The 26,609-nt window shown below is 50.7% G+C and overlaps 1 protein-coding gene across 2 annotated transcripts in view; it reads right to left on the bottom strand.

Annotated features, from left to right (window-relative positions):
- Nucleotides 1-26,609, bottom strand: part of ZNF423 (zinc finger protein 423) — a 332,888-nt gene that overhangs the window by 207,110 nt on the left and 99,169 nt on the right. For both annotated transcript variants that reach the window (XM_058707782.1, XM_058707783.1), the window contains exon 3: nucleotides 12,066-12,266. In XM_058707782.1, the coding sequence (XP_058563765.1) occupies nucleotides 12,066-12,266 (201 nt within the window). The remainder of the gene's footprint in view (nucleotides 1-12,065; nucleotides 12,267-26,609) is intronic.

Below are 26,609 nucleotides of genomic sequence, written 5' to 3' on the forward strand. Positions count from 1 at the left end.
GCGAGCACCTCCCTCATCCTGCTTCTGCTGACACAGACTCTGAGCACACTACCGTTTTGGCAGGAAAGCCGCTACGCATTCTCCCCGCTTGTACTGCTCACATGGGCCTTGGCCAGCACTCAGCTACACCACAGAAGGAACCAAGCGGTTCTTTAGAACAAAATCACTACATACAGGTCAGTTTAAGAATCTCGTGACCAAAGCCAGCGAGGGGCGTGATGCTATAAAAGGTAAGCTCCAGAAGGGCAGGAACTATTGTCTGTTTCACTCACTACTCTCTGTTCCACGTCTAAAATAGCTCTGAGCTCATAGTAGGTGCTTTAAAAAGTCATTCTATGAATGAGTGAGTGAGTGAATGAGTGAATGAATGAATGAATGAATGAATACCAGGGGATGCTGTGGTTCTAAGGAACACGTTTTCTTTTGACCAGTTGTTGGCTTTGTTCTTTTGGGTGCTGGCAACTGTAGCCTAAGTAAGGGACACAGGAATAGGCCATCAATAGCTTTCGGCTATAATAAAGGACTCTTGGAGAACAATACTTTCTAGTTGCCCCTTTGACCCCAGAACCAGGTCAGGATCCAGCTGGAGGCTATTCCGAACTTCACCTACAGGCATTTCTCAAAGCTTTTCAAACCTCAAATTGGAGGAAACCAAGATTGATGACTCAGGAAACACAATTTTCAGGTCTTTATGGCCACCAGAATGAGGAATGCACAGGCTCACCTCCAGGAGAAAAACAGGGCCTGAGGGCCTCTGGTCCCTGTGCATCCTGACCATCAGTGACAGACACAGCAGGCAGGGACAGGGACGGCTGGACTAATGGAACTAGAACCTTGAAGGGAAGGGATTGACCAAAGCACCACATAACCGACCCTGCGTTTTCTAGGTAACACTGAGATTTTGGAGCTATACGTGTATACATTGGGGGAAAACACTTATTACAGAAATACCTATAGACGAAAGAAAAACAAAAATCTTGTTTTTGTGATTTTGGAATACTTTATCCGCGCCCCCTCCTTCCCCGTGAAGCTGATGTGGTGGATGATGTGACTTTGGTCACCCTGGGTTTCGCAGGAGCTGGCACAGCACACTGATTTCACAGATGCTTCTCCACACCATCTGGGCACCTCAGCCACTCAGGCCTCAGGGCCAGACCAACCCGATGGTCGCCCAGCCTCGCTCCAGCCTGGGCCCAAGGCCTGGACACGTCATCCTGAAGGCCCAGCAGCTGGGGGATGCCCCCAGGGCATGACTTTCCTCTCCCAGAACTCTGCCCCCAAACCAGGGGGCAGAGGATGGGAGAAGGGTGGGCCAGCCTCTGTGGACCCCCTTAAGGTAGGAGCACAACTGCCATGAAGTTTATAATTCAAGAGTCAGAGTCACTCCTCCCCAAGAAGCAAAGAAAAAGTCCAGTCCAAATGACATGAGGTTTGTGTGCCCGGCACCAGAGGTCTGTCCATCCTGGTTGCTGCACTGCCTCCCCGATATTACCAGCTACCTCTTCGGGACGGGGGGACAACACCCACTAAGCCACCACTTCCCTGCGTGACTTTGGACTAGTCCCACCTCACTGAAAAGCCTGGCCCAGTTCCGGCTTTCAGACTGCCTGAGGGGCTCCTGAGCAGCTGCTCTGAGGGGCTGAGGGGGTGGGAGGAGAGATGTAGACAGAGTTCAAAATCTGCCAAACCCCATAACAGAGCGCACTACATGTATTGGCCTTATACATGAGTTATGTTGAGAATAAGGTTAGAAGGTGCTGCACAAGGTGTTCTTGGAGGAACCTGCTTCCCTAAAATTCTGAAATGAGATGGCTGTATCCTATCAAGAGCCAAGTGAATGGACTTGACCATGGATACCCAGCAATCCGGCATTTGATTCAATATTGTACTCCTGCACATTTGTTTTAATGCTTGCTTATTTTTGTGAGAGAGAGCAGGGGAGAGGCAGAGCGGGGGGGGACAGAAGATCCAAAGCAGACTCTGTGCTGACAGCAGAGAGCCCGTCGCGGGGCTCGAACCCACGAACCATGACATCATGACCTGAGCTGAAGTCAGACGCTTAGCTTAACCCAGTGAGCCACCCAGGTGCCCCTGTACTCCTCCATATTTGCCTGTATGTCACTCCTTCCTCCTGCAGAAGGCATCCGCAATTCCTGGTACCGTCTGGGAGCCCCTCCCTCCCCAATTCTCAGTCCCAGTGGTCTGTATGGAGGCGCCCCTGATTCCCATCATTCTGAGCCTAGCTACTATGTACGTCTGTCTCCACACCGCCCCCTCGCCCCCCACCCCACCGGCTTCAGTGATGCCTGCGGGAATGAGCCTTGGTCACCTCTGCTCTTTCTCTGCCTCAGGAGGGTAGAAGCCCGGAGGTGGACCTCTGTAGCTGAAGACCTGGGGATGGGGTTTGTAAAGACAGCCTTAGAGCATGTCCTCAAAGGGCCATGCTGGCAGCCAGCCTCACTTCTCAGTTCCTTGAGCCGATGACTCTGCTTTTGTTCTGCTTGTCAGCTGGAGTCGAGTATGCAGACAGCACGTTCACTGAGGACCTACTATGTGCCAGGCAATCCAGAGGCTCATGGTGACTTCACTTTCCAGGTAGATTATACATTCCTTGTTAATAGAAACTCTCTCTCAATCTCTCTCTTTCTCTCTCTCTCTCTCTCTCTCATACACACACACACACACAGCCCCAATCTTAAAGTAGGTATGGTATTACATCTTGCTGGTGTAACATGTGCCTTCTGGAAACTGCCAAGCAGTAATGGATAACAGCAGGCTGGACCCAGAAATACACACTCAACCAACCTGAAGGCCAGCTTGGGGTTTGTGTTTTCCTTCCAGGACCCTGAGGTCCCGCTGGGTGTACATCCTGGTCCTAACAACAGGAAGCCAGCAGAAGGTTTGGCTGCTGCCGGAAAAGGAGTAGAAACCAGGATCCAGACTGCCCCAGTCCCAGGCCAGTCCCCTTCACTCTCAGCCCCAAAGGCTCTCCAGGGTCTCCTCACTAAGGCTCCTCCCAGGAGGTGTTTGTAGCAGACACATTCCTGGTGTCAGACACCACACCTGAATCCTGTTCTGGCCCACCCCTAGACACAAAAGAACCCACCGCTGGGCAAGTGATTCAGAAAACCATCAAGGTAGTCAGGCTAGCTGGGGGGGAAAGAAGGAAAAGATCCTCTCCACTTTGGGGAGAGCCAGAATCCTCAGAACACACACATGGACACACCTTTTCCCGTGAAAACCAAGAGAGACGTGGATTCTTCCCACCGCGATCCCTGCCTCCCATCCTGTTAGATTTGGTGTCCAATTTCTGGAGACCTGCATGCCCCGCAATGTGACGGCAGCATTCGTGCCACATAATCAAGCCAACAGGGACACATTCTATGGACCCGCAGGCTTCATAGGAGATGGATAATAACACCAGCATCTGAAAGACAACTCCCCTCCATATGACCACCAGGAGCCAGGGCTCAGCTGCCCGAGCCCAGAGAGAATCACGGTCCCACACAGCCTACTGGTGTCCCAGGCACCTTCTAATGGGGAACTCGGAGGGCAGGGAGCAGGCAGCTTAAGGGAGGGCTCTGATCTCACCACGGGCCAGGCAGACCCAGATGGACAGTTACTCGTCCAGCCCATCCACTTCCCTCCCAGCACACTAACAGGACATTAGCATCTTCCAGAGATGCTGTGGGGCATGATGTCTCTGTGCATGGAAGCATCTCTGTATTTTTTTTAGTGTTTATTTATTTTTTCGAGAGAGAAAGAAAGAGAGAGAGAGAGAGAGAGAACAAGCTGGGGAGGGGCAGCGAGAGAGGGAAACACAGAATCTGAAACAGGCTCCAGGCTCCCAGCTGTCAGCACAGAGCCCGACTCGGGGCTCAAACTCATGAACCGTGAGATCATGACCTGAGCCGAAGTTGGACGTTTAACCAACTGAACCACCCAGGCGCCCCCCTGGAAGCATCTTTTTAAAGGCAGTGGGGAAGCCAGCTATTTAAAGGCCACCTACGGCATTATTGCCTCACAAGTTACAGAATGCTTCTGTGAAGTGAACACCTTCTCCACTGAGTTACCTTTTATTTAAATCAACAGGTCCCACAACCCCAGCACCCAGAAGGGCCCTTACACAAAGCACATGCTCAATAAATAGTTATTCAATGAATAAACCATCTCTTCTGTAACTCCCCCTTCTGATTATTCATTAATTGAAGACCTACTATGTCCAGACACAGCATGTGTAGCCTTTATTTTTGCTATCTCACAGCTCTTACCTCACAGGGGCTGTGGCCTCCTTGGGGACAAAATAAGCAAACTTTTCTTGAGCACCTACTACATGTTCTAGCCATAGGCCAAGGCCACCCCAAGGACAGAGAGGAGAAGACCCCAAGCCTTGGCATCAAGGATATATATCCTCACGAACACGATGGGCTGGTAAACATTTTGGTCTTTGCCAGTTTGGTCGGTTAAAACTGGTAAGTATTTTCCTGTGATTTAAATTTACAGTTCTCCTACTCTAAAGAAGTTTCTTACCCTTCCCTAAATGTGTAAGATCCCACTAGCATATCTTTTTCTGGTTCCATTTCTGTCCATTGCACATGGGAGGTATTCCAAATATTTAAAGACCAGTGTGGCACAACCAATCTGAGCAGGTGCTGGCCTCAGGCAGCCCAGACTTTGCCCTGCTTCCCTGTTGATTTATTGGTTATTTTCTTAGTGTTGGTAGGAGCTCCTTACACACTAAGGAAAAATAGCTTTTGCCTGTGATATGTGTCTTTGGTTTGATTTATTGTGGTTTTGGCAATGCAGAAATGTTTTATTTTTATGTGGTTGAATATTTGTCTTTTGTTTTATGGCTTCTGGGTTTAGGGTTATATTTAGAAAAGGTTTCCCCACTCTGATACTATTATATTTTTTAAAAACTCACTTATGTTTTCTTTTAGTATTTTTAAGTTTTCTTTTTCTGTTTAGATTTCTGATCCATTTGGGATTTGTTCTGACGTTAGGAGGAGAGAGATCCAATTTCCTTTCTTTGAGACGGATACCACATCATCCCAGCCCCGGTTACTGAGTGATCCATCTGTGTTCCACTGGCACACAATGACACCTTTCTCATACACTAAATTTCCAGTTCTACTGAGGTCCCATTTCTGTGCCCCTCATCTGTTCCACACCACTTAGATTCCTACACCTTCAGAATGTGCTTTAAAATCTGATCTGGGGGGTACCTGGGTGGCTCAGTCGGTTAAGCGTCCAACTCTTGATCTCACTCAGGTCTTGATCTCAGGGTCGTGAGTTCAAGCCCCGTGCTGGACTCCGTGTTGGGCGTGAAGCCTACTGTAAAAGTGAATGACTGAGTAAATAAAAATAAAAATAAAAATAAAAAAATGAAATCTGATCTGGTTACCATCATTCCTCTTGTTCAGAATTTTCTTCCCTTTCCCTGCATGCCTATTTTTCCTTATGAATGTTAGAAATCAGCTTGTCTATTTCTAACCAAATCCCATTGTTACTTTCACAGGCTAACATAAAGTTAACAGTTAATTTAGGGGAAATTGACATATGTACGATATTTAATCTTTCCATCCAAAAATAAGGCCCGCCTTTTCATTTATTGAAATCTCTTATGTGTCCCTCCATAGTTGATTTGGCTTGTTTGCGTGTCCTCTCCAAACATCTGAATGTTGCTTCCTGGGCTTGCTCCCTGGTCTTTATGCATTCTGTGACTACCGTGAGTGGGATCCTTCCTTCCTCCGTGTTTTCTACTGGATGCTGTTTGCATGCAGGAAAGCTCTTGATGTGGGGGTATTAATTGTGCTCAAGCCCCCAAGCCTTTTGCACTGCGAGACAACGGCTGACACCAAGGCGCAGTGCACACTCCCCACGGGCAGAAGGAACTCGCGCCCTGCACCTGTGCACTTGGCAGTGCAATGCCCAGCGGCTGGCCCGTGCCGACTCCTTTTTGCCCAAATGGAACCAGTACGAGAGGCGCCCCGAGCAGTAAGGCAGGGAGGGCCCCCACCCATGCTGTCGGAGCGAGAAAGGGCCTGAGCCTGCACACAAAGGCAAGATCCCGCCAGCCGGCGGACAGGAACGAGGCTGGCAAAGGTGCCAGCCTTCACGCAGCCCCAGCCCTGTAATTAGGGCCCACAGGTCACTCTGGCCACAGCTGAACAAACCAGGGTGTAATTAACTTTCCACCCGGCTTTTTACACAGCAGCATTTCACCTTCGCCAGAAAAGGCGGGTCTGCCTTTCTGAAGGGGCTAGGGAAACACTCCTCAGTCCCAGTCCTCAGGAAGTGGGGGGCAGCCAAAGGGGGAGCAGCAAAATTAACCCACAGGGAGCACATTTTTTTGCTGTTGTTATTTGAACAAACCTCTCCCCATCTTTTTTTTTTTTTTTTTTTTTTTTCAGTTGAGCATTCAAAAAAGCTATTTCTGTCTGGAATTTAGGTGGAAATTGCTCACTGTCCCCAGTTTATGTTCTCTCCATGAGCTGTTTGGACCTCAAGTCTTAAATCAAGCTCTGTAACCTTCAGCAAGAACCTGTAACCCTCTGAGCCTCAGCTGCCCAATGTGTAAAATGGGGATGAATGGTTAAAAAAAAAAAAAAAAAAAAAAAAGGATCTCCATGCTGGGACTGTTATGAAGACTACATGGAATCATTCCTTGATCCAACAAGCACATATTAAGCACTACTCTGTGCCAGGCACTGGGCTAGGACATGACTCTTGTCCTTAGGAAGCTGAACAGTAGTGCGGGAGACCAGCAATAAACACATTAAAAACTATGACAGAGGGGCACCTTGGTGATTCAGTCGGTTTAGCCTCTGGCTCTTGAGTTTGGCTCAGGTCATGATCCCCCACGTCGGGCTCTGCACCGAGTCAGCTCGGGATTCCCTCTCTCCCTCTCTCTCTGCCCCTCCCCCCCTCAAAAATAAATTAATTGATTGAAAAAAAAACAAAAAACAAAAAACTACTGCAGAATAACTCCTGAATCTGACCAGTGTTGTGCACTGTCAGGGGTGCGGCTTCAGGGAGAGCAATCAGGGAGCCTGCAGCCCAGACTTGGAGCCCTGGGGGGCAGCAGGGACCCCATGTGCTTCAAGAATGACTTTCTGTGCTCAGTGAGGAGCATGGTCTGAGTCACAGACCAGGAAATGGCACCTGTAGCCAAGAAACCAATGCTCAGCTCCAACCTGGTCCTACAGGCAATTTCTATAATGGATCAAGTGCCCAGACAGGCCCAGAATTGGAAGCCTCAGTCCTTCTAAAGAGACTCCATCTGCCTCTCCCTACCTACGATGAAAACCCAAACCCCACCAGTGATGCCTATAGCAAAGAGGGTAGGGATCTCCAGAAGCCGTCGGGTGCTCTGGCCCCGGGGACCTGCCACATTCCAGGACTGGCACAGTGCACACCCCTGCTGACAGCCCAGTCCTGTCACAAGGAAGAGCATCCCTATGAAAGTCGGATCTAAAACATTACAACAGCACAGATCCAGCACCCAAATGTCCTCGGGCAGTCAGCCTCATTAATTTGGGCCAAAGCAGCAGTCAGTCTAAATCACAGAGTATCCTTAAAAGGTAGTATTTGTACCAGAAAGCCGTAAAACATTCCACCTGAATGCAGACTGAAGGTCCACAGCTGACCTGCTTCAATGAGCACATAAAAAATTGGAATCAGCCCCTGGGTAAATCAAACCTCTCGTACCTGCTTCCATGGTGCCCCAGGAAGTTCCCAGAGATACTTTCTAAAGCAATTGAAGTCCTCTGGGCTTCTAGAAGATGATGAAAAACACCTGCCTGCAACCGTTTATAGGGTCCAAACGTGCTTGGCCAACACTTCACAAACTGGGTCAACGTAAACTTCGGCTCACTCCCTGTTCTGACATCATTCAAGTTAGTAGGGCCTGAAGTAATGGAGACTTTCTATCATCAGTGCAGACAGCCACCAAACGCTCTGGACATTTCCTCATCTGTTGCCTACAAATGATGCTCCGTGAGGAACAGGCAAGCCCATCACAGGCATCAAGTCAGCCTTTGTGAACTCTGTTGTAGAAATCCTAGTCTTCTGGCAGACTGGTCTAAATCTAATATTTTTGTAGTATATAGACACAGTACCAGCAACCCAAGTTTTATCTGCCTGAATGCTGCTATGTTAAAAAAAGAGGGATTCCCCTACCCCTCACCCCCAAAAAAGGGATAATGGAGAAGATCATGTCCCAGCATGGAAATCCATTCAGAAAATGTTCGGTAACAAATGCAGAATACAAAATGGCAAGTGCCCCCGACGCCAAGCCCATGAACATAAGTCACCCTGTGGACAGGGTCTGGCGGGGAGCAAGCAGGAATCAGTACTTGGGGTGTGAGCATCAGCAGAGCGGATGGCTCCTTGCTGATCTCACTTCGTGTCATAAGGATGCAGTGTTTGATGCCTTGTGGGTTTAAGGCTGGTTTCTCCTTGGACACAAATGAGAGACAATGAGGCAGAAAGATGGAGAGAAAGAGGGAGACAGAAAGAGATCCAGGTTCTTTTTTTTTTTTTAATTTTTTCATTAAGTTTATTTATTTATATTGAGAGAGAGTGAGGGGGGAAGGGGCGGAGAGAGAATCCCAAGCAGGCTCTGCACTGTCAGCACAGAGCCCAATGGGGGCTCAACTGATGTACCGTGAGATCACGACCTGAGCTGAAACTGAGTCAGACGTTTAACCAACTGAACCACCCAGGCACCCTGAGGTCTGGGTTCTTGAAGTTCATGCTTCAACAGCCTCTCCTGGTCCCAGCAGAGCCTCTCCTGCTAAGGGACAATGGAGAGGGTGCCTTCTCAAGTTCCAGGATCTCTGCAAGTGAGGGTTCTTTGGTGCAGAGTTCCAGGGGCCTGCTCTCCCTATGAATGCCACCAACGCCATCCTGGCAAGAGGCCCTTCCACCTTCCATGGTGAATTCACAGCCCCCTCAGAAAATCTCCAAACCTCAGCTACTCTCCCAGATTCTGATGGAACAAGTCACTGCCCCACCCCCACCCCAACATCCACAGAAAGACACAGAAAGAGCCAAGAGGCCACCCTGCTAAAGCAGTTTTCAAGAAGAACCACACTCAAGACGCTCCCCCCAAATCCCCCCACCCACTCCACTGCACCAGACGGACCTGCTTGGCAAGGGGTGTGCAGCCTCCAGGTTCCAGCAGTAACAGCCCTCTTGCAGAACATGAGTGGGGATGAGTGTTGTTCACACCCAAGGCCTAATTCCAGTTCCAGGAGGAGAGGACAGCGGGATTGACAGGTGGCGCTGCCCTGAGGCCCCAAATTCACAAAAGCAGAGAGCACCCCACCTTCCCTCCAAACAAGACTTGTTTGCTCCCTCAGAAACATCTGCCCAGCACCCAGAGCCCGCCCAGCCTCAGCAGAGCATGGCCATCTCTGAAATGGTCTTCGTTGTCTGTTGAGGGTCCACCTTCCCCTCCAGGATGACAGAGTGGCCACGCTGCCTACCTGCGTCGTCGTCCCTAGTGCAGGACTAGAAGACCAATGATGAGCATCCAGCAGACCCGTGAGTCTAGCCTGGGAGGACCTGCTACCACATTTTGGGCCAGTTCAAGCTTTTAAAGCAGAAGCCAATTTTCACACATCTTCTGCTAAAGCCCAAGGTATAAAAGACTTTTTAACGTGGACAGCTCTGGCTGGAGTGGGTGTCAGAGCCCCCCTCGGTCAGATGGGCCCCAATACCCACCCCAGGAGCTCCAGAAACTTCTCTGGGGATGCAGTGGGAAACCACTGCAGCTCAGAGAGTGTGCAGGTGGCCTAGAGAGGGACTCGCTTTGAAAAATATGCCCACAATTCCCAGTGATTGATCCTGTCACTGGGTAATCCTCAGAACCTAAGACCTGGGGGAAAATCGTTCCTCACATATTTCTTCCACATCAGGGAGACTCTCCCAGACTGGGTCACACCTTTACTGGGCGGTAATGAATTTCTCAGGGATGCTATTAGGCAAGGTCGTTTCCCATACTCTTTTAAGGAATTTCTGACTCCCTTCCAATGCTCCAGGGCTTGGGGATATTCCTGGCTCCCGCGTCCCCATGGAGGTCGTTAGCAGGGTCCTGTTCAGAAGCAGGCAGGAGTATCGGTGGCTATCTGCAGCATCAGTAAAGATGGCTGAAGACCCTGTAGACAGAGCTACTGTGATGTCAGCCCATCTGAGGCTACGTAGAGAAGAGACAGCCATCGGGAAAAGAATCCTGCCCAGGACCGAAGCACAATTAGCTACTATTTCTAGCACAGATCCCCTATACACAGCCTCGAAGCCTCACATTCGTCCTCTTCCTCCTAGAAACACCACCATTCTCAGAGGTGTGGAGAGAGACAAGAGTACCTCCTTGGTTCTGAAGAATGGAGTAGTGCCCGGGATGGGGCCTCAGTCCATGAGCCACAGAGACTCCACGAAGCAGCACTCTGCAGGGGTCCGCAGGGGGCCTCAGGGGTCCCACATCAATGCTAATTGAGACCCACGTGTTCTTTTACACTTAGCAAATAAAGACAATCACTTTTAATTAGAAGATCAATTAATTGATTGTTTTCAAAGTCAGTGACAATATTTCATCCTCGTATAGTTAACATCCCACCTCAGTTCTTGGCTAAATCAAGAAATACACAGGCATCTATTGTTTTCTCAAGGATGAGAGTACACAGCCCAGGGTCCCAGAGAGGTCCTGGCTCAGCCACCGACTCACTAGCTAACCTCCATCAGTCACCTTTCCCTCTCAGTGCCTCAGTATTCTCCCTCAGGAAATGAGGGCACTGAAAAGCCAACGCCATACATCCCTTCCAATTCTGAGTCTGAGCTTCTAAGTTGGCCATCGCCTCTGCCTATGGTTGAAATACCACAAGTCCCAAATGACTGGCATTTGGTTTGCTTAGCCCCAAAAAGTCCAAAACTGTAAGAGTCCTCTTGGGTCCACTGTTTTTGGGATCTGTTCCCTCCAGAGGTTGAGAACGAGGGACTTGGTCTAATCAAGGCTGTGCAGGTACAGGTGTCACTAGAGGGAAAGTCATAGCTCCCCAAACACTTGGCTTTCAAACTTCTACGAAGGCATGAAAAGTAGAGGAAGCAAGAATTTTGAGTCCCAACGTACTTCCTACCAACCAATTTCCCCCCAAAAACAGATGACAGGCCCCTTTGGAATACTGTCTGAGATTTTTAGTTCCTTTCCCCCAGAAACCAGCATCCAAAGTGTTTCATCAACATGCATGGTGGAGAGAGATGCCAGGGATAGCTATGTAAGGAACACAGATGCTCTGGAATCCTTGCTCAGGGCCTGGAAATATGTCAACCCCTTACCCCTGGAGCATGGCTGCCACACCCCCATGCAATCCACATGCCCCCATTCTCCCACTCCATCCACCCACATGACCCAGACACACAGACACACATGACTCATGAGGTCTTAAATAGCTCCTGACAAACTGTGGCCTTGGCCACCTTCTCTGAGGCTGCCACAACACAGGAACCAGGGCCACGGTCTTGGCTGACTACAGGTTTGACAGGACAGATCCCAGCCACCCCCGTCCTCCTCAGAGAAGCAGGAGGCCAAGCAAAGAGGTGGAACCAGATGCCTTTCTGCCTGTGCAGACATTCTGCCTATTGGCCTTTGAAATTCTCCCTGTCCCATACAAGCCCTGCCTCAGAGCACACTCCTTCACGCAGCTTTCCACACTTAAGCTACTTAACTTTGCACTAACAACCTCTTAATTGGTGGGTTTCTAAAAGGCCTTCCAGAAATCCAGGGTGCAGGCCCCACCCACTCATGGCCCATATTCTATAGACTGCAGTTTGGGGAAGCAGAGACAGGGTGTCTCCACCAAATTCCTGCCTGCCAGAAAGCTGTTGCTTTTATTTTTAATTTTATTTAAAAGGCGGATACAGGGTACCCAAGGCACCACAATAAAATGACATTAACTGTAAAATTACATTATTAATTCTTTAATCTCACTCGAGGCTTCAAGCTGTTGCTATGTCCAATTATCCGTATAACCACCTGTCAGAATCCCAGTGTTATTTAGCATTACCTCCAGGACAGCGGTGGGCCCGGTGGTCCGTCAGGTCCGCCAGACACTCAAAGTCCTGCTGACAGTGATCGCAGGTGTAAATTGACTCCTCCTCCACGTCTTCATCGTCCTCATTTCTCTCCTCTTGACTTGTCACGCTGTTCCTGTCTTCCAGCGCACGGCTGGTTTTCCGATCACACTCCGGCTCTCCTTCCAGGCCTCCTGCCAACAGGAAGAATACAGTCCATGTCAGCTGACGGGGCCTTGGGAAGGGGTCTTAAAAGGATCGCCCAGCATTTATTAAGATACGTTTAATTACTCTACCTCCCAGGGTCCATTATTCTTGACACCTCTCAGTATATTAATATATGGGGGGTTTTTGTAGCATGTGGTGCCATAATTCTCAACTAGATTCTTTAATTCTTGGTGCAAATCTTCTAGGGGGACGTCCTGTCATCTTCCTCTGTGCACGGATGCTGGGGGTCATGACCTGTCGCAGAGGTGAAGATGCCTTAGCGTTTTGTCTCCTGAAAACCCAATTCTCTTATACACTCCTCCAGAGCCTTCATCAGCCGCTCCTAACGCGCCTGAGCTTTTAGTCTCTCCCAAAGCCTTGCAATTTAAAGCAAGAGAGATCCCTTAGCCAAGTTCACCTTCCACACAGCATGCCTCCCAATGCGGGGATAGTGGCTCAGTTCTTTGCAAAGAGGTCCTGATTCTGGAATCAAGGAAGCACATGTGTTTGTGAGACCACAGATAGTCAAATCACAAGCTAAAATGTATCTGAGCCCTCACCCGTGCCCCAGGATAGGCCTAGACAGTGAGAACCAGCTTTGGAATCACCAACCAATGTCTTTACTTATTTATTTTTTTATGTTTGTATTTTGAGAGAGACAGAGAACATTTTCACACACAAGCGGGGGAGGGGCAGAGAGGGGGCAGGGAACAGAGGATCCAAAGCAGGGTCCTCACTGACAGCAGACAGCCCGATGAGGGGCTCAAACCTGGGAACAGCGAGATCGTCACCTGAGCCGAAGTCGAACACTCAGCTGACTGAGCCACCTAGGTGCCCCCCCCGGCCAATTTGTTTAAAATAAACTGCCTATTCTGCACTTAGCACTGTGCAAATGGCTAAACTGTACAGAAAAGTGAGTTAATGATCATGATAATGTGATGCGTTTCATTTCCTGTAGTGCCACACTTTTTCAAAGCCCTAACTCCATATGCATAGCCCCATTTCACAGTCTCTCCCATCCTACAGCTAAAAGGGGGCTCAAGCAATCATGTGGTCCTGCCCACAGACAAGGACAGGCTTTTTATCCCCATGTCATAGGTATGGCACCTGGCCTCCAGCCAGGGGGGCGCAAAATCCCCAGCACCCTACAGATGTTTAACTCCTAGACATCCTAACTCCTGTGTAGTGCACTTCCCCGCACAGCCAGGGAAAATGGAGCACGGCCTCAATCTGAGAGATTAATAGGGCACATCAAGAACTTGTAAATCAAAGTGCAAAAAAAGCATGGTAAATATAACACACAGAATGTATCAGTAATCTCAGTAAGTGTCAGTGGATTAAACTTCCTCATTCAAGTACAAAGACTCGAACTGGAAAATCAAAGCATGTGTTATCCCTTCCACGGTCTGTCCTGGAAAACAATCTACCCATCCAGAAACTAGCACCGATTTGAATTAAAGAGAGAAATCTCTGTTATGTGTAAAGACATTGATGCAAACACATACGCAGATGCAAAGATGTGCGTGTGCCCGCATGGGTGCACACGTGCATGTAGCATATAACACTGCAGTTACAGAGAAAGCCTTCAGCACACAACCTTTAAACCCCCGAGGACTAGTCGCCAAAGCCAGAAAGAGAAACGAAGCAAAGAATGCATTCGATTCGAGGTGGAAGCCACAGTCCTATAAATATTTCAATTTAGAACCAGATAATGTTATAAGGGCTCTATTTCTCCCATCTGCACAAAATGCGCACTTCCAAAAGCACCCGACATCAAGAACCTGTGAACACAAATCAGCTCATTGGAGAGCCAGCTGCCGCCTTCCGTGGCGGGGAACGTGGCCTGACACGCTGCTCGCAACTGCTCGGAGGCAGTAAAAATCAATGTTTCCATTTGTGGCCCATCAAAACATCTCTCTTCTTACCAATTAAGGGATGTACAATTTTTAGGTTCTTTTATTATCAGAACATGCCAACTCCCGGCAATACAGAAATCCCATTAAAAGCCAGGCAGCATATTTATCTCAGGAAATCTGATCGGCCGCTGCGGTGGCAACAAGAAATAGAAAGCAAAGAAATGAAAAATATCATTTGGAGCCTTCAATATTATAAGTCATCACACAACCACAGTTACACAGTCAAGCGCCCGTCTCTGAAATTCCTAGTTTACAGTCTCTTTCCTTAAAAAAAAATCTTCTGAAGGGGGGGAAAAAGAGAACTATCACTCGAGCTTTATTCTATCACACCAACTCTCCAGATAGTTAAGTTACATTCGGCACCACACTTGTGCTACTTTACTTAACACACAATTTAATAGACATATTTAATTTTGCCATATTTACTTGGCAGCACTTTCCATAATAGTTCATCTAATCCACAACTGGAGCCACAAACATTACAATGCATTTGATCTCTTTAAATCTGGTACATCCTGTTGACTCAGTAGTAGATAAATCAGAATGTCAACTCTTAGGTTTTTATAAGGCAAAAACCCATAAAGTCATCCGAGAGTATAAATCTGTTTTAAGGAACTGTCACCTCCCCTGCCACTGTCTACTAATGGAAAGGCAAGGTGGCCGCTCACAAAGGGGCAGGGGAGGGGAGGCGGGAAGAGGTGGGGGGCCCCATCCCCTGACGTCCCACGGGGTCACAAGGGCCAGCCAGCCTGCCCCTCAGGAAGCCAGAGAGGAAAGATGACGGCCTGAAGAAGTTGGGGAGCAGGACCCCCCACTGAAGACCCAGTCCTGAAGGGGCCCTCTGCTGTGTCAGCAGATTCAGGACCTCAAAACAGGAAGCCCTCCATCCGGCTTGGGCTTTACTCCCTGTAAGACACTTTCATTGCCCGCAGTCTCTGAACCTCACACTAGGGGAAAAGAGTAAATGATGCTATTTTTCCACGTGCAGATGAGGAAACAGAGGCTCTGAGGGGTCATCCAAAGCCATGCAGGGGATTGAACCTACAAGTTCTCGTGTTAAGCAGCACACCCTTCCCCCAGACCCAGGGCCTGTCAGAGCCCTAAGCTCTCTAAGGCGCAGGAGGGGAAGAGAACAGAGAGCTCTGAGGGGCCCCGGCCTCTCTGGAGCACTCTTGGGGTCTCCTCATTCCCGGGCACTCTCAGTGCAGCTACTCAGGAAGCCCTGGGGATCGAATGAATGGGCCTTCCCTCCTCCACTGACCCAGCTCTAGCTGGTCAGGGGTGGCCCTGCCTGTCCCGTGTCCTGTCTCCATCCAGTCCCGGAGGCCCCGTGAGTCCTTGCCTGAGCGAGCAAGGAGAAGGCAGAGCTCAGAGGCCACCAATAGCCCTGGGTCCCCAACCCAAGCGCTGCCTTAAGTTTCTGACACTGTGATCTCAGTGTCTGCACCTGAACTACAGGTGACCCACTGGTCACTCCAACCAGCCCGGCTGGAGGAAGCAAAGTCAGCAGGCCAAGGAGTGCATTCTTCTCCAGGGAGCCCTCGGGGGGCTGGGAAGGACTTCCAGGAAACGGGCCCTGGAGCCTATCCTCCTGGGGGCCACCTGGAGCAATCAGAAGCCATGCTGGGAAGGCCCTGGCTGAGCTGAGCAGTTGTGAATAGGGCCCTCTCCCTGAGGATCACCGAGCTCTGGACTCTCCTCCTGTTGACAAAGCTCCCCACCTCCCCAGCCTCACACACCCCTCTGGACAATTCATAGCCTAGTTGTTTTCAGATGTGCGCACCTGCCTTTTGGCCAGAAGTCCAAGAGCAGCTAGCGTTTCCAGAGCACTTGCTGCGTGCCAGAAACCTTCTGGAAGGACACTGGTGCAAAGCAAGGCCACCAGCGGTAGGTTTCAAATACAGTTGGTTCTGACTCTCTAACAGCTCTGCTACACGGTCTCCCCACAGTAGACACTCCATGAAAACGATGTTGAGGAATCTGTAAACCCTTCAAAATCCCATGTGGGGTCCTTGTCCCAGCCCCGAAGGTCCAGGAAAAGTTCTTCTGGCCTCGCCGACTTATCACTTATGTCACGGCCACACAGACCTTCTTTCAAGCCCTCGAACTGCAAGTTTGTTCTGCCAAGGGCTTCATGCTCACGTTCCCACGTGACTCTTCCCCTGCCTAACAGGGGTCCCTGCGACCCCGAGCACCAATGTCACATGGGTGACACACCTTCCCCATAGGGCCCTTCCCTTTGCCACCAGTGTGCTTGGCACAATGTTCACTCATGCTTTTGTAGGTTAATTTTTTTTTTTTAATTTTAATGCTTTTTTATGTTTGAGAAAGAAAGAGAGAGAGAGAGAGAGGGAGAGAGAGAGACAGGGCACAAGCAGGGAAAGGGCAGAGAGAGAGAGGAAGACACAGAATCAGAATCCAAAGCAGGCTCCAGGCTCTGAGCTATCAGCACAAAGCCCGACACGGGGCTCGAACTCACGAACCGTGAGATCATGACCTGAGCCAAAGTTAGACACTTAACTGACTAAGCCACCCAGCGCCCCTGTAGGTTAACTTTTTTCCTCCCTGCGGCTCCCCGCATTTTCACACAGACATCAGCAACACCTTGCATCCCATGTGCTCTTCTGTATTGAGACCCCACACTCACCCATCAAGAAGAGGGGTCTAGGGGCACCTGAGTGGCTCAGTTGGTTTAAGAGTCCTATGGTCTCACAGTTCGTGAGTTCAAGCCCTGCATCGGGCTCTGTGCTGACAGCTCAGAGCCTGGAGCCTGCTTTGGATTCTGTGTCTCCTGCTTTGGATTCTGTGTCTCCTTCTCTCTCTGTCCCTCCCCCAATGGTGCACTCTTACTCGCTCTCTCTCTCTCTCTCTCTCTCTCTCTCAAAAATAAGTAAACATTATAAAAATTTAAAAAAAAAAAAAAAAGAAGAGGGGTCTAATTCCTGTCCACAATGGCCCTGTTGGGCTGGCTGGCTGCAGTAATTCCCTTGATATTAGAATGTAACGGAAGGAGCTCCTGAGTGGTTCAGTCGGCTGAGCGTGATTTCAGCTCAGGTCATGATCCCAGAGTCATGGGATCGAGCCCCACATCAGGCTCTGTGCTGATTGTGGAATCTGCGTAAGGGCCTCTCATTCTCCCTCTACCCCTTCTCCCCAACTCATATGCTCACTCTCTCTCTCTCTCTCTCTCTCTCAAAGAAGAAATAAAGAGAATGCAATGGAAGAATGTTCTGGGATATCTGAGGCTAGTTCAGAAGGACTGCACTTCCACAGGGTCTCCTGATCTCTTGGGACACTACCAGGTAGAACCCAGCTGCTATACCATGGGAAGCCCATGCCAGAGAGAGAATGCAGGTGCTCCAGTGGACAGCCCCAATGGAGCTCCCAGCTGGCAGCCATGGAGAGCACCAGCTTGGACATCCAACCCCGATGAGCCTTCAGAAGCCAGCAGACTCAACTCACTTGGCAACTACACAAGAAATGCCAAGTGAGACCACCAACGGACTCCACTCAGCCCACAGAGCTGTGTGAAATAGGAATGGTTGCTTTAGGCCACTGAGTTTGAGGGTGGTTTGTCACAGAGCAATAGACAGCTGGAATGCTCCCCTACCAGACCACAAGCTCCATGAGGGCAGGAGCTCGGTCGGTGCTCAGTACTGTCTCCCCAGCCCCTGGTACAGACAGACACATGGCAGGGGGTTCAGTGAACGTTCAATGAATGAACAAATTGGTTTCAAAGAAACATGTCTCTGAACATCAATATGGCGATGATAAGTATTATTAGGTTGAACCACATGAAGTTGCCATCTTCCTAAGTCAAAGAAGTCAACTATTGTCCACCTCAAATGGTTCCACCTAAAATACGATGGGGCCACTCTGTCCTGCCAGCTTCTTCCTCACCTAGACTGGTGGACCCCGCGAGACCACATCTGTATACCTCATAGTCCCTGAGCCCAAGATATGGGTTTGGGGAACTTTCTATGAGCAAAGAGAGGCAGTAACAAAACCCTGTGGATTCACTGCTGTTCATTAGAAAGCAAAAATAAAACCTTTTTTTAAAAAAAGGTGGGGGGGGGGGGGGGGACCCTGGCTGGCTCAGTTGGTAAAACGTGTGACTCTTGATCTCGGAATTACGGGTTTGAGCCCCACACTGGGTGTGGAGATTACTCTAAAAACTAAACTAAAAGCTTTAAAAAAAAGAAAGAAAGGGAAGAAAGTGGTGAATTGTCCCACCCCAGGCCTAAGCAGCCTCACTGAGCCATTGCCCATGAGAAAGGACTTTCAAGGTGATTACACATGAGGGACAGCGGGCCCTGCAGAAAGGGTGTGCAGCAAGAGACGCTTGGCAAGAAAAGTGGCCTCACATCCTCTTGAGGGAAGAGGTGGCTGAAACCTAGCCAGGGATGCAGGGAGGTGACCCCGCCCACCCCCGCACCCGCCCCCACACCCTGACTGATACCACAGCGGGAGCACTTGCTGGCATTGTTCTATGTTCACAGCCCATGCCCTCCTGACGGTCACCCTGTGCAAAAGGTACAGTTGATGTCCCCACTCTGAGGATGGGGAGGCCAAGGCTCAGGACTACACATGAGCTGTAACACTGGGAAGTGCAGAGGCTGAACTCAAACCCAGGTCTCCTGACTACAGATCTCGACTCTTAACCACTGCATGGGAAGGCAAAAGGGGAATGTCTGTGAAAGAAAGGGCTGAGCAAGGGACAGCTGGCTGAGCCCAGTGCCAGGAAAAAGGGAGAGGGGATCAGCCCCAGGGTGGGGGAGGCTGCCCCACAGGCTGCCAGGTCTGGGAACTGAGCATTTCCTACCTTCTCAGCGAGGCTTCTGGAGCTCATGAGTCAGGGCTGGCGGGGCCTCACCACTCCCAAGGGCCAGCTGAGACAGGCTTAGTCTGAGAACACCAGTGAGGGTCTCCTCCCTCTGGCCCCGGCCCCCAGCCAGCAGGAGAGCCAGCAGGGACCTCAGTGAGAAGGCTGTCCCTTCTCTTCCTGGGAGGGACCATGGGGATCAGCCAGCAGGGAGCCCTGGGCACCCCTCAGAACCGACCCAGGACCACCGGGGGTCCCACTTCTGGGGCCCCAGTGCTGAGGACCTGCCCAGGGGAGGCAGGAAGCCAGGAGATGCCCCATAAGCCCAGGATAGACAGAACAAGGGCAGAGCTTGAAAGGCGAGAGATACACCAGGGCCAACGATCACACACATTGATTCATTCTTCATTTCTCCAACAAATATGTACTGAGGATCTACTTAGTGCCAGGCGTAATATACACTGATTTGCTAAAACATACAGGGCGCTCCATGGTCTCATTCACCTTGAGAGCCTCAAAGCCCCTACAAGGCCCATACAGAAGGATGCTCAACAAATTCGGGGCTGGTGAATGAGTGAATAGATGAGGCAATGAATGTCAAAAGGGAGGTGTAAGTGGCAAGTGGCAGCAGCCTCAGCCAGCGTCGGTTAGGGACCCAGGTCCCAGTCTTAGCGCCAGTACACCCACCACGCCCCCTGAGTGACCTTGAGCAAGTCCCTTCCCCTGTCTGACACTGATTCCTTATTGTCTTAAAGAGCCTCATCGTGACAGCTGTGACAGGTGGGGGCGAGGCTCCCCCCGAATGGACGGCCATGGATGTAAGGACTGTGCACCCGGCTAGACACGAGATCCACGTGAGGCCAGGAGCCCTGCGGGTAGAGCCCAGAGGCAGCTGCGGCCCCGCAGGCGGGAAGAGGCAAGGGTGCAGGGGAGCAGAGAGCAAAGTGAAAGCCAGGAACGGTGCCGGGGGACAGTGGGGATGCAGCCAAGCCAGCCCCTGGAGGGCCGGGGTCTGGGGAACGCCTCCCCCACTCCTCATCTCCTCTCCCCAGCAGACTTGGATGGGAGGCGGCCACATCCACCTCCGCAGAAATCAGAAGCACCAGACAGTGAACTCTAGGCGCGTCCAGGGCTGGACTGGAGAGCCCGGCTGTACGGGAAGCTCGGGGAACGGCAGTGCACAGGAGTCCAGAGGGGCTGACGGAGCCAAGTTGCTGCAATAAAGGCGGTCATCAAGCAACGACACGCACCAGCAGCAGACAGCTGGAGTCACGTTCCAGGGACTGTCAGGATGACAGACAAAGAACGGAAAAGAATCTCAGACTGTGGAGCCAGCCTGTCTGGGTTCAAATCCGCATGCCACCACTTAACAGCTGGGGGACCTTGGACGAGTCACTTACCCTCTCTGAGAAAAACTGTAGAAAGTTAAAGTGTTTTAATGAGGTAATAATAAGCCCGATACCTAGCCTGCAGGCCTTTTTGAGAAAAGCATAACCACAATGACTATCTTATTTTTGCTGTTATCACTCATTCAAACCAATGCGTGCAGCATCGTGACTTGCACAAGATTTGGAGATACTGTTCCACAAAGAAAGCTCTAGCGGACCCTCACAGGCTCCTGAGGATGGAGAATGTCCATGCACTATGCCTACCTGAAGGCACGAAAATGTCCATACAGACAAGAAAATCCCCTGGACCAGGAGAAGAAAGTCCTGGGCTCAAGTCCAGGCTCCCCCCTTCCACGCCCTGTGACCCTGACTAAGTGACAAGCCCACCTCCTCCAGGAAACAGCGTGACCTCTGCCGGGGGTCTGTCTCGGCCAAGCCCCTGGGCAGACGGTGTAGACATGCTTACTTTATAGCTCACAAGCCAGTTTTCCTGCGCTCTCCCCCTGAATGCAGTCGGGGGGCTCCCCATAGAATTCATAGCCAGGAAGGTGTCTACCATTTCCAAAGCGTTTTTCCTAGAGCAGCGTTTTTCTTTAATAGAGAACGCATACTCCGTCCTAACAGCCTGCCTATTTCCTAAAAAAAGGGTTTTACTAGCAGCGTGTTCCCGAGGGCCAGAGTGGGAGGGAGCACTTCCAGAACCTGGGCGCTAGGTCAAACCCCTGGCTTAACCTCAGCTCAGCGTCTGGGCTCTGCCTATAGAGAAGGACACGGCTCTGTGAGCACTTACGCATGCACGCCTGGGCTGGTGGTATGGAGGACGGGAGGGGCCGGGCCGGGGCTGGGCAAGGAGCCTGCCAACCCCAATTAGACACTCTGCTTGTGCATCCATTGCTGGCCCCAAATTCCACGAGGCAGCCACTATTTATCTTCAGATTTAAAATATCTGCAGTGCAGGCAGCAGGGTAACATTTAACACTCAGCCTAAAGGGTCCCCTTGGCAGCAGACCTGTAGGCAAATATTTTAACACATAATTTGCTGTCCAAGTTCCGTTTCTTAAATAAGGAAACAACTTCCGGATGGCTGGGGGGAGGGGGGCGGGGGTGCCTGTTGCTCCCCTGTCAGCGCTGACGGCTCTGTGAATGGAATCGCAAAGCCATGGTCAGTCAGCCGCTGAACTTGACCTGGGCTGCATCACACAAGCCTCACTAGGATGCTCCACCCTGGCTGATGATCCAGGACGGGGTACAGGGTCTCCCTCTCCACAGGCCCACGGCTGACCGCAGAAATGACTGAATCTTCCAGAGGATGTCTCTTTAGTTGTCAGGAATTCTAGAACTGAGCCCAAAATGATAAGCAGCATAGAGGATGGCAATCCCTTCCGTCAGACCAGACCTTCTAATTCATTTGTACCCCTTACCCATGGCCCCACAGGGGAGATGTTACCATTACACCTATTTTACAGAGGTCAAAACTGAGGCTCAAACAGGTGACACAGCTTACCCACTCTCCCCATCACTCAGCCCATGAATGGACCAAAGCTCACAACTCCAGTGCCCTCTACTGTCCTACAAATGAGTAGGTCAGGTGGGGAGGTTGGGACAGACAGACACCCACCCAAGGGGGTGGCCCCTGCTCAAATCCTCTACATGGTCACCATATGGAAAAGTGAGGCCTGGTACAGATACATCAGCTGACTTTTTTTTTTTTTTAAGTTTATTTATTTATTTATTTTGTTAAAAAAAAATTTTTTTTAATGTTTATTTATTTTTGAAAGGGACAGAGTGCAAGCTGGGGAGGGCAGAGAGAGAGGGCAACACAGAATCCGGAGCAGGCTCCAGGCTCTGAGCTGTCAGCACAGAGCCAGACGCAGGGCTTGAACCCACGAATTGTGAGATCATGACCTGAGCTGACGTTAGACACTTAACCAACTTAGCCACCCAGGCGCCCCATTGTTTATTTATTTATTTTGAGAGACAGACAGACAGACAGAAAGAGAATACACACACACACACACACACACACACACACACACACACACACATGAGAAGGGCAGAAAGAAAGAATCCCAAACAGGCTCTGTCTGCACGGTCAGCTCAGAGCCCAACTCAGGGCTCAAACTTGCAAACCCTGAGATCATGACCTGAGCTGAAATCAAGAGTCAGATGCCCAACCGACTGAACCACTCAGGTGTCCCTGACTTTCTTTTTCAAAGAACGAAATCCAGGGGCACCTGGGTGGCTTAGTCAGTGAAATGTCCGACTCTTGACTTCAGCTCAGGTCATGATCTCACAGTTCTTGGGTTCAAGCCCCACATCGGACTCTGTGCTGACCGTGTGGAGCCTGCTTAGGATTCTCTCTCCCTCTCTCTGTGTCCCTCCCCTGCTCACACACACACACACACACACTCTCTCTCTCTCTCTCTCTCTCAAAATAAATTAAAGAAGGAAATCCATATTTTTTTGTGAAATCTCTGGATTTTTAAATGCTGACTTCAAGTTTTAAGAAGTACAACAGAAACAAAACAATAGACCTTGGAGGACTGGATGCGGGGGGTGGGGGCCAGGGTGGGGGAGGGGGGTCCTTGCCATGAAGCACGCCCAGCAGGAACCATAGACACACTGAGCCCAGGGCAATCTGCTCGTTCCTCACCAGACAGAAAGGTTAGCTGGGCAGTGATAGAAGTATGAAAGTGTCCCTTCTTTGGAAACTTAGAACCTGCATTCAAGTCCACTCCTGTGTGACCTCGACTGCTTACATTTCTGGGCCTCTCTTACCTCACCTAGAAAATGAGGATGATATCACCTCCCCCTGCTCAGGCCGCCCCAGGTCCCTGCCACCTGGGCCCCAAGAGCTGGAACACAAAGGCTCCACACATCAAGTCAGTCAACAAACACTTCCTGAGTACCTACTACGTGTCAGCGGCTATTCTAGGTGCTACACACACGTCAAAGAACAAAAGCAGAGCTGTTTAACAGGGCGAGGCTGACATTCCATCACAAGCACCTTGCCCTTTACGGGGAAATGCCTACAGAACGGATGCACGACTACCCTCCCGGAGGGTGTTCAACTGCTGAGCCCAACCCCAGAGGCAGAGAGAGAGGCCGCGGATGCCCCCCTGCCCCAACCCCCAACTACAATGGGTAAGGAAGGAGCAGAAAGAAAAGATGGTAGGGAAGGAGGGAACGAGAGAGGGGTGGAGCAGGAAGGGGAGAAAAAGCAATCACAAACACCCTCACCGAAAGGGGGACAAAATTATATTTTTGCAGCGAGTCGTTAACGGTGTCACTCCTCTGAGTCTCACCATCTTAATAAAATGGATCTCGCCGCATGCAGTAATGAAGAGCAGTCGGACAAAGCCACCCTGGAACCATGAAAATTGTGTGCTGCTACCTCCTCGTGACCTCCTGAGGCTGTGACCACTCTGCCCTCTCTTTGCTGTCACATTTTGTCTCTGACGGCCGTTGGGAGGGAGGGGATGGAGAAGTGGGGCCAGAGCTAGGCAGGGGAGGGAGGGTGGCAGGGCAGCGTGGGGAGCTCAGTAAATCCAGCTAATTTGTGGCCAGCACCGTGGCCTGGCGTTCCTAATTGCTCCCGAGCCTGGAGCGGGACTCAAGGCAGGGATGCTGGGGCACAAATCACCCCCTGGGGGCCGCAGCAGAAAGAGGAGCCCCTTGTGGGGGAGGGGAGGGGGCAGGGAAAGGCTGTGTACCCCAAAGCCAGGACCAGCGGCCAGGCTGAGCAAGTGACTCAGGGTCAAAGACAAAATCGCAAGCGGTACAGACAGAGCCCAGAGCCCTGGGGCCACACTGAGGTCACTGGGGGATCCCAGCAAGTCGCACCCTCCCTGGACCAAAGCTGCCCTCATCTGTAAGCTAAGGCATGGACCGTGGAGCAGTCATTTTCAAAACAGCACACCTTAGTGACTCATCACTGTGCCAGGGGCAGACCCGAGGGCAGAACTCTGACGCAATCAAAGAAGCCCGCTCTTTTCCGCCTTGGACCCGGGGACCCCACAGAACGGTGCTCTCTGGGAGGAGTCCCGCTGTAAAACCAGAACATGTGCAAAAAGTTCACCCAGTGATTCCTCCTCCCTGTCCACGTCCCAACTCAGTGAACCTTCACCCCCATGCGACCAGCCACCCATAAGCTCAGGGCGCTCCCTGGGCACCTCCCCTTCCTGCTCTGGTCACAACAGCCATGGCCCTTTCGTTGCAGGCCATCTGACCGTCTCCTGTGCCAGTGAGCAGACCCCAAGCGGGCAGGGCCAACACCAGTCTTGCTCATCTTGCTCCCCCTTCCCCCACCCAGCACCCAGCACAGGGGCCGGCACATGGCAGGCGTTCAATAAATGTTAGTGGAGTGGACACACCTGGAAAGGCCCTTCCTAATCTCACCCTCAGAGATCCAGCCACAGGTCTGTGCATCTCTGGGGAGGGTTGAAAACGGGCACAAAGCCAGGAACAGGCCCCTGATCCTACCCACCGGCCCAGAATGCAGGGGGCAGCAAGGATTCCCTGCCCCTGGTCTTCAGGAGCTGCCCTCCCAGGCTCCCAGGCTCCCAGGCTGCTATTGTAACCCAGAAGCTGCTGCTCCCCTCCCCAGTGACCCTCCCACTCCAAGCCTCCCATCCGGCCCCGGGAGGCCAGGAGCCACAGTGGAAAGGCTGTGGAAAGCCTTTAAAAATTAACAAGTTTCTGGGCATGGAGACAGCCTGGTGTGCAGTGCGTTCCAGGGAATACTGAAGTAGCGCCTGGAGAACAGGGAGCGTGTCTGATGGAGTGGTTCTCACCATGTTGTTGCTACTGAGGGAGAAGCCAAATGGTGGCAATGCTCGGCTGGCAAGCAGCAGGTTCCCACTGAACCCCCCGTTCAGGCCCCCCACTCCTCCAGGGGCCCATGTGAGCAGTGGGCTTCTTCAGGAGACCAGTGGGTCCCTCCCCGCTTAACCTCATCCACTTGCTAAGGCCTGCCAGCTTTCCACGGATCTCCCTCAGGCCCACAAAAGGGTATCAAGTGCCACAAGTGGGCTGCAAGACATTCCAGAAGTCTCCAGGAAAACCGGACCCTAAGACAGCTGATAGAACAAAGCCAAGGGCCCACACAACACGTTTGAGGGGCCTCAGCATGAATATAGCTAACCCTCAGGCAGGGAGTCCCCCCGACTCAGGAGACGGATTTAAGCGGGCAGTGCACTGGGCCTACACCCGCCAAGGAGAGCGAGGCCTGCCTGGTGCCTGGGACTCGCAGAGAAACCTTCCCACACAATGAGGAACGGAGACCTGGAGAGAATTAACCACAGAGCAAAGGTCAAGTGGGCAGCGCAAAGGAAACTTCCAGACCCACCCCAGGGGCCCGGCTGGCTCCTCCGCCATGGCCAATATCCGCGTGATCTATATGCACACGCACACCCGCACCCCATCACCACCCCCCGCTCCTCCTCAAACTGTCACTTAACTCAGATTTCAAACTGCTTGCGATGTTCTTTAGTCAACATGAAGCAGAAACCTTTTATTAAATGCTGCTAATTTTTTATTGATCACACTGTGAATCATTTCATTTTCCATTACTGCAAATGTCTCCTATCAGGGCTCCACGATTACGCCGCTTTATTCCGTCTCCAGCAACTTGTCACTTTTTATCAGTTTTCAGTTTCAGTATTGCTCGAAAATTAGCAAGCGGGCTCTCTGTATCATTACTGCTTTTGTTTAAAAAAAAAATTTTTCCATACAGGAAAGGTTATTATACTTGGAATAAATATACATGAATCAAATTCCAATGAAATTCCTCCCTGACTCTAACCAATTTTAGCATTAGCTTTTATAATTTTTTTAGGTTTATTTCCACGGGAAGACTGTTCATAATTATTGCTCGTGCTCTCCCAAAACACTTATGTTACTAAAGTGTGAAATGTCTTCTAACACAAAGACAGATCTCTGGGAAGTAATTACAGAAATGCATTCAGGGGCAATAATTCTATATTAGCCGTCAGCAGCAGACATCCTCTGAAAGGCACTTGTTATGAAGGAATTATTTGTGTTACCACTGAAGGCATGGCAGGCAAGCCCAAACTGAAAGGCTGCGTCGGACCAGAAACATGGGCTTCCTCATCAAGGGTCAAATTAAGTTTAAATCATTACCTTGAAGCCAAGCAAACGCATACCTGACTGTCTATTGTGGAGACGTTTTTGAGACGCACTCAA

This window comes from Neofelis nebulosa, chromosome 17, assembly GCF_028018385.1.
Source record: "Neofelis nebulosa isolate mNeoNeb1 chromosome 17, mNeoNeb1.pri, whole genome shotgun sequence".
In the NCBI taxonomy this organism is placed as follows: domain Eukaryota; kingdom Metazoa; phylum Chordata; class Mammalia; order Carnivora; family Felidae; genus Neofelis; species Neofelis nebulosa.